The 15,694-nt window shown below is 33.4% G+C and overlaps 1 protein-coding gene and 4 non-coding genes across 5 annotated transcripts; all 5 read left to right on the top strand.

Moving 5' to 3' along the window:
- The first annotated feature begins 305 nt into the window (after nt 1-305).
- On the top strand, nt 306-2,625 carry LOC114174103 (peroxidase 11). The gene is made up of 4 exons (XM_028058856.1): nt 306-587; nt 694-885; nt 1,027-1,192; nt 1,910-2,625. The coding sequence occupies exons 1-4, from the start codon at nt 357-359 to the stop codon at nt 2,332-2,334; spliced, it is 1,014 nt and encodes a 337-aa protein (XP_027914657.1). The 5' UTR covers nt 306-356; the 3' UTR covers nt 2,335-2,625.
- A 5,612-nt stretch (nt 2,626-8,237) lies between these two features.
- TRNAN-GUU lies at nt 8,238-8,311 on the top strand. The gene has a single exon. It is a non-coding gene; the product is annotated as a tRNA-Asn (tRNA).
- Nucleotides 8,312-8,918: 607 nt separating this feature from the next.
- TRNAN-GUU lies at nt 8,919-8,992 on the top strand. The gene has a single exon. It is a non-coding gene; the product is annotated as a tRNA-Asn (tRNA).
- A 740-nt stretch (nt 8,993-9,732) lies between these two features.
- On the top strand, nt 9,733-9,806 carry TRNAN-GUU. The gene has a single exon. It is a non-coding gene; the product is annotated as a tRNA-Asn (tRNA).
- A 624-nt stretch (nt 9,807-10,430) lies between these two features.
- Nucleotides 10,431-10,504, top strand: TRNAK-UUU. Its single transcript has one exon. It is a non-coding gene; the product is annotated as a tRNA-Lys (tRNA).
- Nucleotides 10,505-15,694: the final 5,190 nt, after the last annotated feature.

The raw sequence follows: 15,694 nt of genomic DNA, 5'->3' as shown, positions 1-15,694 counted from the left end.
TGTAAAACAAGGAATTTGACAAAGTCCAAATGCAATATCATTCTTGGAAGAAACAAAGAGAAAGCCAAACGTGCAAATTGACACTATATAAAAACTGCAAAGATAAAGTAAGATTAGCTGTTATTAGTTTTGTTTGGTGACTTCTCAACGGGGAATATTACTTTTAGTTTAAGAACACCCACCAACTTAATCATGTTAGTTGCATCTTCTCTTGACTATTACAAACACATTTTCTAAACACTCAAGTGGGCAATGAAGGAACAAAATTGAACACTCTACTTCAAACACCTTATTTATACTCGTGATTCCCACCTATCTCTCCCACCCTTCTTTTCTTCAAAGTTAATGCAGTAACAATGGATCTTTCCTTTACTTCAAAATCCCTTCTGCATTTTGTTCTTATCTTAGGCATTCTTGGTGCCACCAGATTGCATGCAAGTGATCCTCATCTGACACTGGATTACTATGCATCAACTTGCCCCACTGTGTTTGATATTGTTAGGAAGGAAATGGAATGTGCAGTTCTTTCTGATCCCCGCAATGCAGCGATAATAGTGCGGCTACACTTCCATGATTGCTTTGTTCAGGTATAGAAGTGTGTAAGTTTTGTCCTATCATATGATATAAAACCAATATGAATTCAATGAGAAACATATACACAATAACTAGATGTGATAATGTTCATGGGGTCAGGGATGCGATGGATCAATTTTGCTTGATGATACAGTCACACTTAAAGGTGAGAAAAAGGCATCTAACAACATCAACTCTTTGAAAGGCGCGGGAATCGTTGATAGAATAAAAAACATGGTTGAATCAGAGTGCCCTGGAGTTGTTTCTTGCGCTGATATTCTCACAATTGCAGCCAGAGATGCTGTGATTCTGGTAAAAAAAAAAAAACTGCTTGCTTCTATATTTTATCTAATAGTTTATGCAATAGTTTTTATAGATTTTAATCTTTAATTTTCTGCATAGAGGTTAGTAGAGTTATTTATGCAGATGCCTGTTTTCTCTGATCTGTTGTAGGTAGGGGGACCATACTGGGATGTTCCTGTGGGAAGGAAGGATTCTGTCACTGCAAATTTTGATCTTGCCAACACCAACCTTCCCACTCCAGATGAGAGCCTTCTCTCTATCATTTCCAAGTTTCTTTACCAAGGTCTATCTGTCACTGATATGGTAGCCCTTGCAGGTATGCTAAATTTCCTATCAATGGAATAAAACTTTGAATATTTAACTAACATGATTTTCTGGTTTAATCTTTTAAAAAGTTATTTGCTGATTTTAATTTCTATTAAGAAATAGACTTTAATCCTAATGCAATCTTACAAAACCGACTTGTAAGATGAGATTTGCAGCCGCTTATATATATATATATATATTTTTTTTTTTTAAATTGGCCTTATCTATAGTCAACGTAGAATCTGTAACACACTCCCTCAGATCGAGACATATACATATCGAGTGATACTTGACATTAATAGGTTGTCTAATAGCGGCTCGATAGTGGGGTGATACAATAGACTCAACAAATAACAAATCTCTTAAAAGATGACACAATAGGCCCAACAAATAACAAATTCTGCTAGAATAGGGTTAAACCCATAACTCTGATATTATGTTAAGAAGTAGAGTTTAAGTCTAACTTAACCCTACAAAACCGACTTATAAGATGAGGTTTGCATCTATAATATTGTAAATTAGCTTTATTTATAGTCAATGTGGGATCTCCAACAATTTCTATAATTTTTGTAAAGTTTCTATCATTATATAGTGAAGAATTGACATGCATTTAGAGACATGAGTTTCATGACTAATAGACAATAATTGTGACGTACCACCTCATCTTCCCTATTTCTCAAAAGATTCCTAGATGTATTAAGCACGTTTATGATCACTAATCCTGCAGGAGCCCACACCATTGGCATGGCACAGTGTAAAAATTTCAGGTCAAGAATTTATGGAGGCTTTGACTCAACATCATTGAAAAATCCAATTTCTGAGAGTCACCTCAGCAACCTGAGATCTGTTTGTCCAGCTGTTGGAGGAGGAGACAACAACATAACTGCAATGGACTATTTGACACCTAATCTGTTTGACAATTCTTTCTACCAGTTACTGCTAAATGGGGAGGGACTTCTCAACTCAGACCAAGAAATGTACTCAAGTTTGTTTGGTATTCAAACTAGAGAGCTTGTGAAGAAGTATGCAGCAGATCCTCTGGCTTTCTTCCAACAGTTCTCAGAGTCAATGGTGAAAATGGGAAATATAACAAACTCAGAAAGCTTCATCACTGGGGAAGTTAGGAAGAACTGCAGATTTGTCAACACATAGACTTCATTTTTCTGTTTTATATATGCGTTTTTTTTGCTTCCACACACAAAGAACCACCAAAACCAAATTTATGTGTTCCAGCCACAACAAATTGATAATTCTAAACCAAGCTTGCAATTATATAATGAACAAATTAAGTGAGAAGTTGTTGATTTCCCTTTTTCGTGAAAAGATTAAGTGTTAAGTCTGATGCTGTTTACACAAGAAGTTGCTTTCAAACTGTATGGCTTGATTAAGCCCATGTTAAGTTCCTTATATTCCTACACTCTAAGTCTAAATTTTTTTCCTATATCAATTACGAGTAAATGATATATGTAATGACAGTGTCAAAATGTTTATCTACTCTGTTATAATCACAATAAATATGTATGGTAAGGTTGTTAATTTTTATGATAATTATCTTAAAGATTGTATGATAATATTTCTAATGTGTTGATAATTATTTTTTATAAAAAAATATATTTGACAATACTGGAAACATGGACTTACCAAAATTGTCACGAGTACTTTGGTAATGTATATTGAAATTAAGATAGTTGTAGAAAAAAATTTCAAAAATCATTAAGTGAAATGAAATTTTTACATTTTTTAATTATATTTTGGACTAAAAATGGGATTCCTTGTTGGTATCATGATACTAGGGGCAATTCGGTAGTTTTATTAAATTATGGTTAAAAAATCATGTTCTAATATTGTGTACCAAAATTATCAATTTTCCTTCAAATAGTATAAACTTTTGAATAATTCAAAAGTAGTAACAGATGAAAATCAAGATATTACCAAGTATTTTTTAAAGACAATGATATTTTGACAACTAAATTTTGACAACTTTTTTTTACAATTTAAGATAATATCTTCTAAGTGATTTTGAAATATAGAGAAATGAAAAGAATGGAAGTCATGTAAAAAATGTCACCTCAAATTTTGTAAGAAAATTGTCAAAATTTAGTTATTAAAAAAATCATATTCCTTTTATTAAAAATTTACTCAGTTTTTTATATTTACCAATTTAGATAGAACAAGAAAAATAATTGTCATTAATATTTTAACCTTTCAAAGTTTCCATTTAAATGTTACAAAATCAATTTTTCATGAAAGGTCACATAAGTATAAGAGTATTTAATTGGAGTAAGATTGACTTAGAAAGATCACTTCTCTTCAAATTTATTTTCATTCTTTCCTCTTTATTTTATTTGCTTTTTTCTTTTTATCCTTTCGACAACTTCCTTTGTTTAATTTTTCTCCCTCACTATCTTTTTACTTTTTCTTTTTCACCGTTTACATCATCTATTATAATAATAATCTTGCAATATTTCTTAGTATTGATTTTGGTATTAGTTAAGAAAGGTCTATTGTGTTAATCCGTGTTAATCCATCAATTGTCTTACTTGCATTTTTAAAATTTTTACTTTTTATTAAAATATCCCATGTTCTTATGTTGTATACGAACATGACATCTCTAAATTATACAGCCTCAAGGTTGATAGGATCACCTAACCAGGATACCCCCAAAGTATACGGTTTAGAGAGCTACCAAAATAACATACTTGAGAAACCTGCTTTTTGCACGACCTGACCATACACAACGACTTTGTAGGATGACATATACTCGGACTGGCTGGCTAGTCAAGCCAACATAATCATCTCAGACAAAGCAAACCCAAGGTTAAGTAGCGCATTATGATTATCAGGTAATTAAGCCAATTGAACGAAAGTCCAATCAAGTTAGGCACATAAACTTCAGTATAAAAGACACATTTTACGATACATATGCTTATGTGTTACTCTAACATTTGACTCCCGTATCTCGAACTAACTTTAGTATCAGAGTGTCTTTTGCAGACACCTTCTCCCTTGATTCGAGACTAAAAGACAAGATATCATTGAAGTTAAGACAATGGACCCTAGAAGCTTGTTTGGGAGACTTTGCAGGATATACACCGTCCCTATAAGAATATGTTATATTTTTTGTATGATCATCTTCTTTTCTTAAATACAAATTTTCACATTTTTATAGTTTTATGAATTAAATTCTTCCTAGTAGTAAGGATTTTTTTATCTTTTTTTTTTGTATTGATTTTATTGTTGTGCTTTTCTTGTTCTATTCTTACACGAAAGCTTTAAGCATCTAAGAACCTATTGATTAGATTTGTGTTGAGTGGTGAACATGTTTGACTTTGTTTTTGTGTTTTAAAAAATCTAAAAAGAAGAACAAATTTAAATTAACTATCTTGAACAATTTAATTCAAGTTAAACTTATCATGTTACATTCTAGATCTTTTAAATTGAGTCTGAGCATAGATCATCCAATACATTATAAACCATAGAAGGTTTCATTTCCAATCAAAGAGGCTCTTGTTAATACAATAAGCATTGGATAAACCATAAACATTATAATGCATTTAATAATTAATTTAGTTGCTTTAGTTATTTATATTCATCAAAATTTCAACTATGAATGTGTCTAGTGCTTCTAAACGTATATTAGATCATTTAGGTCTTAAAATGGTTTTCTATGGTAAAAAAGTATCATGGTTCAATCTTAATTTTAGAAGTTGTCATAAATTTGAAGTTATTTTTCACTATCTTATGATCTTATGAAAGTCTAGAAATAGGAGAGAGAAGTCCATTATATGGTTGGATAATAGAGTGTAAGTCATTAAAGTTCATCTTTTTGTTAGATTCATCAAATGATGGATTAGAAGGTGTTCTAGCCATGAGGCAAATGTAAAAGCTCAAGCCAGAATAGATGTAGAAACACTCACCTCTAGCGTTGGACCGACGAGAGCAAGGGAAATGCCAACTCCAACAACATATGTGAAACCTCGTAGCGGGAGAAATGTAGCAACACGAAAGTGAGGGAAAACGTAAAGTGCAGTGAAAATGGTAAGTATGTTGACGGAAAATTAATCACATGCTGACTTCACTTCCCTTAAATATGGTTAACTTTTCAAATTAAAAACCTCTCATACGGCGGCGACACATGATATTTTATTTAAAATCCAAAATTTATTATAAGGGTGTGCTTGGATGAAACTAACGCTCAACAAAAATAAATTAAAAATAAATATTGTGCACTTATTATACGATGACACATGACATATCATTTAAATTCCAAAATTTAATATATGTATGCGTTGGTCTAACCGACACTCAACTATAGTTTTTAATATAAAATTTTACTTTAATTTTGAACTCAATATTTCAATGTGTGGAATTTTATTTCTTCCTTATGTATATTAATAGAGGTGGAAGTCAAATTTCGTTCCTTTTTGATTAATTTGAGCTGACACTTTTATTTTTTATTAGGGACCAAATTGAACAAAAATAACAAATATAGGGACCAAATTGAATATAGAACATTGACTTTGACATGTGGCACGCTACTAGGTTGACAAGTGGACATTTAACAAAATTTAAAAAAATTTAAAAAAAATTCAAAAAAAATAATAATAAAATGAAATAAAACAAATAAGAAAAAAAATTCAAAATAACACCAAGTGACATGTGACAGTCACTATTGATGGCCGTTAACGATTTAAACTGTGTTAGCAAAAAATGACCATTGAACAAAATTGACGAAAATTGGTACCTATTTGAACACAAAATCAAAATTACGGCTTATTTGACAAAACTTGACGAATATTGGAACCAAAAAGGTATTTTTACCTTTTTATAAAAAATTTAACAATTGATATTAACGAGTAAAAACTTTGTTCATTAAACCATTTGCAAATGCATTAAAGATTTTTTTTAACAAAAATATGTCACTAAATTATTTTGTTTTTATAAAATATTTTTATTTTTTTTCATTGAACATCAACCGTCTGTGATATGCCATATTTGAATCGTTGAAGGTCGAGGAGAAAAGGTTGACCAAAGATATCTATTGACTCTAGAGAAATGTTGATGATCTAAATATCGGTCGCTGACATTATAAAGAGGTACAAGACAAGCTAGTAGAGGACTTAACGAATATTTATTGCTTCGTATTGGAACAACATGAACTTGGCTTCCAAAAGGATTTTAATCAAGTGACGCTCTTCTACATGATCAACATTGACAAGGATAAGTTCAATCTAGTAAAGACTTTCATGACGAGAGGTAGATCCTTATTACGCAATTTCTTAGTGATGATGCTGCTTGACCGACCCAACCAAGAGGGTGGGTGGATAGGAGTGCAAGTGAGTAGGACTTGTTTTGCACTACAAGTAAATGCCTCATTAGTAACTAATTTTAGTGACCAAAAGTTGTTAGTCACTATAGTGACCAATTTAGATACCAATCTACAAAACTAAAAATTATTGGTTACTAAAATAGTCACTATTATAAAAAAAAATTATAATTGATCACTAAATTGGTCACTAATTAATTAAAGACAAATTTAGTAACTAAGTCATTTTGGTAGTCAAAATCTAGGTAGCTAATTTTTAGCGATCAATTTTCTTTGGTAGCCAAAATCATGGTAGCTAATTTTAAAAACCAACTTAGTGACCAATTATAATTTTTTATTCATAATAGTAATTATTTTAGTAACCAATATTTTTTTACTTTGTAAATTGGTATCTAAATTAGTCATTATAGTAACTAACAACTTTTGGTCACTAAGATTGGTTACTAATAAAGCATTTTCTTGTAGTGTTGTAACTTGATATGCCATTTTTTTGTGCTCCTATAACACCCATTTCAGGATGCCATGTGTAAGCTAGGATAACTCAGTTGGTTAGAGCATGTGGTTGTTAACCATAAGGTCGGACCCTCCTTCTAGTGTTTTATTCTATTTTTATAAATAATGGATTTCTCCTCCATGATTAACAATTGGTAATAACTAGTAAAAACTTTATTCACTAAACCATTTGCAAATATATTCAAGGTTTTTTTTTTCACAACAATATATGTCACTAAATTATTTTGTTTTTATAAAATATTTTTACTTTTTTTTCATTGAACATGAATAGTGTGTGATATATGCTAGAATTGACTCGTTGAAGGTCGACGAAAATAGGTTGATCGAAGATGTCTATTAACTCTAGAGAAATGTTGATGATCTAAATCTTAGTCACCAACACTATAAAGAGGAAAGGAAAAAGCTGGTGAAGAACATAGAGTATGTTCAACGCTTCATACTGAGACATCATGAACTTGGGTTCCAAAAGGCTTTGAATCAAGTGATTCTCTTTTTTAATATCACCATTGACAAAGGTAAGTTCGATGTGGATAAAGACTTTTATAATAGGAGGTTGATCCTTAGTACGCAATTTCATGATGATGATGATGCACGACCATCCTAACCAAGTGGGAGAGTAACAATTGTCATTAATGAGTAAAAACTTTATTAACAAAACCACATGCAAATATATTAAAAATTCTTTTTTTTTCACAAAAATATATGTCACTAAATTATTTTGTTTTCATAAAATATTTTTACTTTTTTTTCATTGAACATGAATAGTGTGTGATATATGCTAGAATTGACTCGTTGAAGGTCGAGGAAAATAGGTTGATCAAAGATGTCTATTAACTCTAGAGAAATGTTGATGATCTAAATCTTTGTCGCCAACACTATAAAGAGGAAAGGAAAAAGCTAGTGAAGAACATAGAGGATGTTCAACGCTTCATACTGAGACATCATGAACTTGGGTTCCAAAAGGCTTTGAATCAAGTGATTCTCTTTTTTAATATCACCATTGACAAAGGTAAGTTCGATGCAAATAAAGAATTTTATGATAGGAGGTTGATCCTTAGTACGCAATTTCATGATGATGATAATGAATGACCATCCTAACCAGGTGAAAGGGTGGGGGTGTTAGAAAGGACTACAAATGAGTAAGATTTGCTTTGGAACTTGATATGCCATTTGTTTGGGTGTTTCTTTAACATCCCGTTCAAAATGGCATGTGTAAGCTGGAATAGCTCAGTTGGTTAGAGCATGTGGCTGTTAACCACAAGGTCGGAGGTTCAAGCCCTCCTTCTAGCGTTTAATAAATAATGGACAAGGTGGTATTAATAACTAAAAACTTTATTCACAAAACCATTTGCAAAATATGTTAAAGATTCTTTTTTTTTCACAAAAATATGTCACTAAATTATTTTTATTTTTATAAAATATTTTTACTTTTTTTTCATTGAACATTAGTGTGTGATATCTGCCAGAATTGACTCGTTGAAGGTCGAGGAAATGAGGTTGATTGTAGATGTCTATTGACTCTAGAGAAATGTTGATGATCTAAATCTCGATCGCCAACACTATAAAGAGGAAAGGGAAAAGCTAGTGAAGGACATAAAGGATGTTCAACGCTTCATACTGAGACATCCTGAACTTGGGTTCCAAAAGGCTTTGAATCAAGTGATTCTCTTTTTTAAGATCACCATTGACAAGGGTAAGTTTGATGTGGATAAAGACTTTTATGATGGGAGGGTGATCCCTATTACGCAATTTCTTGATGATGATGCACGAGCATCTCAACTGGGTGGGAAGGTGGGGGTGTTAGAAAGGACTACAAGTGAGTAAGATTTGCTTTGTAACTTGATATGCCATTTGTTTGGGTGCTTTTGTAACTCCCCGTTCAAAATGCCTTGTGTAAGCTGGAATAGCTCAGTTGGTTAGAGCGTGTGGCTGTTAACCACAAGGTCGGAGGTTCAAGCCCTCCTTCTAGCGTTCCATAAATAATGGATTTTTCCTCCATGATTAACAATTGGTATTAATGAGTAAAAACTTTATTAACAAAAGCATTTGCAAACATATTATAGATTCTTTTTTTTTTTGACAAAAATATGTCACTAAATAATTTTTTTTTATAAAATATTTTTACTTTGTTTTCATTGAACATGAATAGTGTGTGATATCTCTTAGAAAATATTCTTTTTTTCTTCACAAAAATATATGTCACTAAATTATTTTTCTTTTTATAAAATATTTTTACTTTTTTTTCATTAAACATCAATAGTGTGTGATATCTGCCAGAATTGACTCATTGAAGGTCGAGGACAAGAGGTTGACCAAAGATGTCTATTGATTGTAGAGAAATGTTGATGATCTAAATCTCAGTCGCCAACACTATAAAGAGGAAAGAGAAAAGTTAGGGAAGGACTTAGATGATTTTCAACGATTCATACTAAGACATCATGAACTTGTGTTCCAAAAGGCTTTGAATCAAGTGATTCTCTTTTTTAAGATCACGATTGACAAGGGTAAGTTCGATGTGGATAAAGACTTTTATGATGGGAGGTTGATCCCTAATACGCATTTTCTTGATGATGGTGATACACGACCATCCCAATCGCGTGGGAGGGTGGAGGTGTTAGAAAGAACCGTAAGTGAATATGATTTGCTTTGTAACATTAAATGTCATTTGTTTGGATGCTTTTGTAAAACCCCTTTCGAAATGTCATATGTAAGCTGGAATAGCTCAGTTGGTTAGAGCGTGTGGTTGTTAACCACAAGGTCGGAGGTTCAAGTCCTCCTTCTAGCGTTTTATAAATAATGTATTTTTCCTCCATGATTAACAAATGGTATTACTGTGTAAAAAATTTATTAACAAAACCATTTGCAAATATATTAACGATTTGTTTTTTCACAAAAATATATGTCACTAATTTTTTTTTATAAAATATTTTTTTTTCATTGAACATCACTAGTGTGTGATATCTACCAAAATTGACGCGTTGAAGGTCGAGGAAAAGAGGTTGACCAAAGATGTTTATTGACTGTAGAGAAATGTTGATGATCTAAATCTTAGTCTCCAACACTATAAAGAGGAAAAGGAAAATCTAGTGAAGGACTTAGAGGATTTTCAACACTTTGTACTAAGACATCATGAACTTGGGTTCCAAAAGGCTTTGAATCAAGTGATTCTCTTCTATAAGATCACCATTGACAAGGGTAAGTTCGATGTGGATAAAGGATTTTATGGCGAGAGGTTGATCCCTAGTATGCAATTTCATGATGATGATGCACGATCGGCCTAACTGGGTGGGAGGGTGGAAGGGTGGAAGGGTGGGGGGGGGGATGTTTAGAAAGGACCGCAAGTGAATATGATTTTCTTTGTAATTTTTTGGGTGCTTCTGTAACACCCCTTTCAAAATGTCATGTGTAAGGTCGAATAACTCAATTGGTTAGAGTGTGTGGCTTTTAACCACAAGGTCGGAGGTTCAAGCCCTGCTTCTAGTATATATATCAAAAGACCACAAATATGTTGATATGATATGAAAGTAATAACTTATAAAATACAGGATTTTACATTTATGTTGAATTCCATTGAATTTAAATATTCTATTCATTATGTAGAAAGAAATTATCAACTTTGTAAGTTTTTAGATGATTTATATGAAAAAATAATGCATTTTGTCTCCATGATTCCCCATTGTTTCTTACTCTGCTCGTAAATTTCCATAACATGGATTATTTTTATGTAACAGACAAAATTACATCATATTTTTCACTATTTTTTACAAAAAAAAAATGAACAATAGGTATTAACGAGTAGAAACTTCATTCATAAAACTATTTGCAAATATATTAAAGATTATTTTTTTATTCACAAAAATATATGTCAATAAATTATTTTTTTATAATATATTTTTACTTTTTTTTTATTTAACATCAATATTGTGTTATATATGCCAAAATTGACGTGTTGAAGGTTGAGGAAAAGAGATTTATTAAGATGTCTACTGACTCTAGAGAAATGTTGATGATCTAAATCTCGGTCACCAACATTACAAAGAGGAAAGGGACAAGCTAGTGAAGGACTTAGAGGATGTTCAACACTTCGTACTGTAACAACATGAACTTAATTTCAAAAGGCTTTGAATCAAGCGACACTCTTTTATAAGATCGCTATTAACAAGGGTAAGTTCGATGTGGGTAAAGACTTTTATGACGTGAAGTTGATCCCTATTACAAAATTTCTTGATGATGATGTTGCACAACCGACCCAACTAGAGGGGAGGGGGGTAAAAAGGGTTGTAAATGAGTAGGACTTGCTTTCTAACTTGATATGCCATTTGTTTTGGTGCTTCTGTAACACTCCTTTCAAAATGGCATGTGTAAGCTGGAATAGCTCAGTTGGTTAGAGCGTGTGGCTGTTAATCACAAGGTCGGAGGTTCAAGGCCCTCCTTCTAGCGTTTTGTTTTGTTTTCTTTTACATTTTCTATCATTATATTCATATTAAAAGACCACAAAAAATATGTAGAAAAAAATTATCAACTTTGTTAATAAATAATGGATTTTGCCTCCATGATTTTCAATTGTTTCTTACTCAACTCGTAAATTTTCAAAACATGGATTATTTATATGTAATGGAAAAAATTACATCATATTTTTCACTATTTTTTACAAAATAATAAACAATAGGTATTAATGAGTAGAAACTTCGATCATAAAACTATTTGCAAATTTATTAAAGATTATTTTTTTCACAAAAATATATGTCACTATATTATTTTGCTTTTATAAAATATTTTTACTTTCTTTTATTTAACATCAATAATGTGTGATATATGCCAGAATTGACTTGTTGAAGGTTGAGGAAAGAGGTTTATCGAAGATGTCTACTTACTCTAGAGAAATGTTGATGATTTAAACTTGGTCGCCAACATTATAAAGAGGAAAGGGAGAAGCCAGTGAAGGACTAAAAAGATGTTCAACGCTTCATATTGTAACAACATGAATTTGAGTTCCAAAAGGCTTTTAATCAAGCGACACTCTTCTATTCGATGTGGATAAAGACGTCCGAAGTTGATCCCTATTACAAAATTTCTTGATGATCATGTTGCACGACCAGCCCAACCAGGGGGGGTAGAAAGGGTTGTAAATGAGTAGGACTTGCTTTGTAACTTGATATGCCATTTTTTTTTGCTCCAATATGAATTTTGTGTTCGGGTCCAATATGACATTGTTATCTCTATTGGTTAATGATGTTTTTGGACGTTGCCTTTAATCGTTTCTTTATTTTTTTATATTAGGTTTTGTTTATTATTTTTTTAATTACTGTTATTTTTGGAGCTTGGTGTTAGTTGAGTAACTTCACTAATTTTATGTTTAATTTATCATGTGCTCAAGAGGGATTCATGTGTGTGAATTTCATCCTTGACCGAAACTTGCTTATATATTATCCGGAAGAGGTTCATAGGTGAATGTGACCTTGACTAACGTGTTTATGCTTCTTAGGAGAGATTCATTTGGGTGAATACGCCCTTGGCCAAGGTTTACTTCAACAACGATTCTTGGTCAAGTTGAATTTTATTATGTAAGTGCCTCCTTAAAACCTCCCTAGTCAAAACCCTCCTTAGTGAAAAAATAATGGCGATAAGAAAGGGTACATTGATGATACATTAACTAAAATAAAATATAAAAAGAGATACATCCCAAGTTCTAGGTATAGTTCTCCCATATAAGTGTTAAAGTTAGTAAGCACCATTTCCTAAGTTCTCGATGAATTTGCACTATATTTCTCAATTCGTTAAGAATTTGTCATGGGCGGGGTTCTTCCTTGCTTCACCTATTTTTCTCCAAACAAGATATTCTTTTGCTAAGCCTTTCAGTTTGACCTTGGAGTAATATTGTCGAGTCATCATTCTCTGGCATGCTTCTTCTTTTATTTTTGCATTATCTCAATGCTATCAAGTGTTACTTGCAGGCAGTCACTGTTTATATCCATATCTTTCATCTTTCTTCTAATGGTTGGTTCGCCCACTTCAACTAGCAACATTGCACCCATTATGCACATGAAGTTGAACAGTGTCTCCCCAGTTGACACGTGCGACATATATCGATAGGCCCGTAGCACCTTTGGCAATTCTTCCGTCAAATATTTGAGCTCAATAAAAATGACGTTATTTACTATCTTGACTTGACCATTCGATTGTGGGTGTTCCACTAAACTCATTTATGCTTTATTGTAAGGCCTTGGTAGAAGTTCGTTGGTTTCCTATCAGCTATTGTCGATGATGATTGTGTGGGGTATATGGACATAAAATGTTCCTTTATATGAACGCTCATACTTGCTTTGCCAAAATGGTGGCTAAGGCCTCGACTTCCACCCATTTGGTGAAATACTCAACAACTACCAGGATGAACTTCTTCCGTGCTTATGCAAAGGGTAATTGTCCGACTATATCTACTCTTCACTACGCGAACAGCTAGAGGAATGTTATATCGTGCAACTCATTTGTTGGGACACGTATGTCATTACCATGTTCCTAACATCTGGTGCAGTTGTTGATGTAATTGGTGTATTCGGTTCTTATTATCGGCTAGTAGTATCTGACTCTCAGAATATGGGTTGTCATAGTTTGCCACCCTTAATGCATGCCATAAAATCCAATGTGGATTTCATTCTTTATATAGTCAACTTCTCCTTTAGAAACCCACTTTAAGAGTAAGGGTGTATAGGTTTCTCCTATGAGCAAGAAGTGTGGCAATTTTCTACTGGCTTCTAGTTTTAGGCATTGGTCCTCCTCCTATTGCCTTAACTGTGTTTTCACCTCTTCTATTCAGTTGAGCTAACCAATTTTTGCCACGTTCATTCATAGCTCTTCCACCATCTGTTATCGTCTGTTGTATCACCATACCTAACCGTTGTTCCTTGTTGGTGCTAGACAACTTGGATAAAATATTAGCCATGGCATGAGCCTTGGGATATGCGTGATGGTTGCCTCTTCAAATTCACAAGTCAATTACGTTATTTTGTAGGAATACTAAATGAGTAATTTGTCTTTTACTTGAAATGTGCCTTTTATGTGCCCTACACTCAATTGTGAGTCGATTTTGTAGTGCACTCTTTTTGCTCCTATGTCTTTTGCCAACGAGAGGCTGACTATTGACATCTTGTAGTCAACTTAGTTGTTGGATACTTTGAACCCAAATATCAAGGATTGCTCTATCTTCATATCGTTGGGTCATTCGAGGACAATCCCAGTGTCACCTCCATTCTTGTCGAATGAAGCATCAACATATAGCATTAAATTTTGCTCGATCGATGCCTGATATCCTTGCAATTCAACGACGAAGTTTGCACGATGTTCTGCTCTTATGGTTCCTCTCGATTCAAAGCAAAGGCCAAATTCTAACAATTCAATAGACCAACTTATCATTCTTCCTACTAAGTCAGGCTTTCTCAATATCGTGTCTATAGCATAGTCAACCTTTACAATCACTTGGTGGTTCTGAAAGTAAGGTCTCAACCTTCTTGTCGCGGTTAGCAATTGTAACATCCTGACCGAATATTACAGATTTAAATAATAAAATAAAGAAAAGTAATTAAGCCGCAATTAATAAAACCTCATTTCCCAAAAACGCGGGAAATTTATAACATTTTATTACTTCCAATTAAAACCAAAGTTCATAATTCATAAAAACTGAACATAATAATAAAGCCTCTCATAAGAGTTTACAAGATATTTCGAATTAAAATAATATAAAACTCCCAGGCTTTCCCCCACTCCGCGGCTAAGCCTCACCAGCTCCACCTGCAATATCATCTGCTCACGTGTACCATGTACACGATCATCGCAAAACACAAGCAGATAGGTTGAGCTAATAAGATAACACATGATTATATATAAATCAACCATATATATATATATATATATATATAAAGAATACATCAGAAGAAAATCCTTTCTTTTATTCCGCTTGGCTACTACCATATATAAAATCATTTCACCACCAAAGAACCTTTTCCTTCTCTGTCACATGGTCACAACCATGTAGTCTCAATGCACGTCAAGGAAGACTCGTTCCCTTCCTTCCACATGGCCACAACCATGTAATAACATTCCACATCAAGGAGACTCGTTCCGACTCTTTCGCATGGCCACAACCATGCTAGTAGTGTTCTACATCTTCTAGTGATTATCTCAAGGCGCCTTGCTGCCACACCTATCGGCCACAACCGATAGAGCACGTGCGAGAACCATGCTACGGATCACACACCGTAATGTTAGGTAGAGTTCCCAAATATGAACATAGTCCGTAATGTCTCAGGACTACCAAACTCGTCAGCAATTCACTGAGGAGGGCAATCTATCTGGACTCATGCGTACTGGCCACAACCAGCACACTCACACCAACAACACTCGCCAACCCGAGTCACAACTCAAGAGTTCCTCGTGTTCATCCGCTATCTCGAGCCACAACTCAAGGGAAGTCATTCCGGGCCACAACCCACAGAATGCCACGTGCTTAACCCCTATCCCGAGCCACAACTCAAGGATACATTCCGGGCCACAACCCAAGGAACACCAGTAAGCCCACCATTGAGATATCTTTAGAAGACTTATAGACCATGCATCACCATTCAACATTAATCAATCCAATGCCACAAAATTGGTTACCTTTAAACCCATCATCCATCC

The sequence above is a fragment of the Vigna unguiculata genome, chromosome 2, assembly GCF_004118075.2.
Source record: "Vigna unguiculata cultivar IT97K-499-35 chromosome 2, ASM411807v1, whole genome shotgun sequence".
Lineage (NCBI taxonomy): Eukaryota > Viridiplantae > Streptophyta > Magnoliopsida > Fabales > Fabaceae > Vigna > Vigna unguiculata.
The sequence above is the reverse complement of the archived record's forward strand: the minus strand, read 5'-3'. Positions and strand labels throughout refer to the sequence as shown.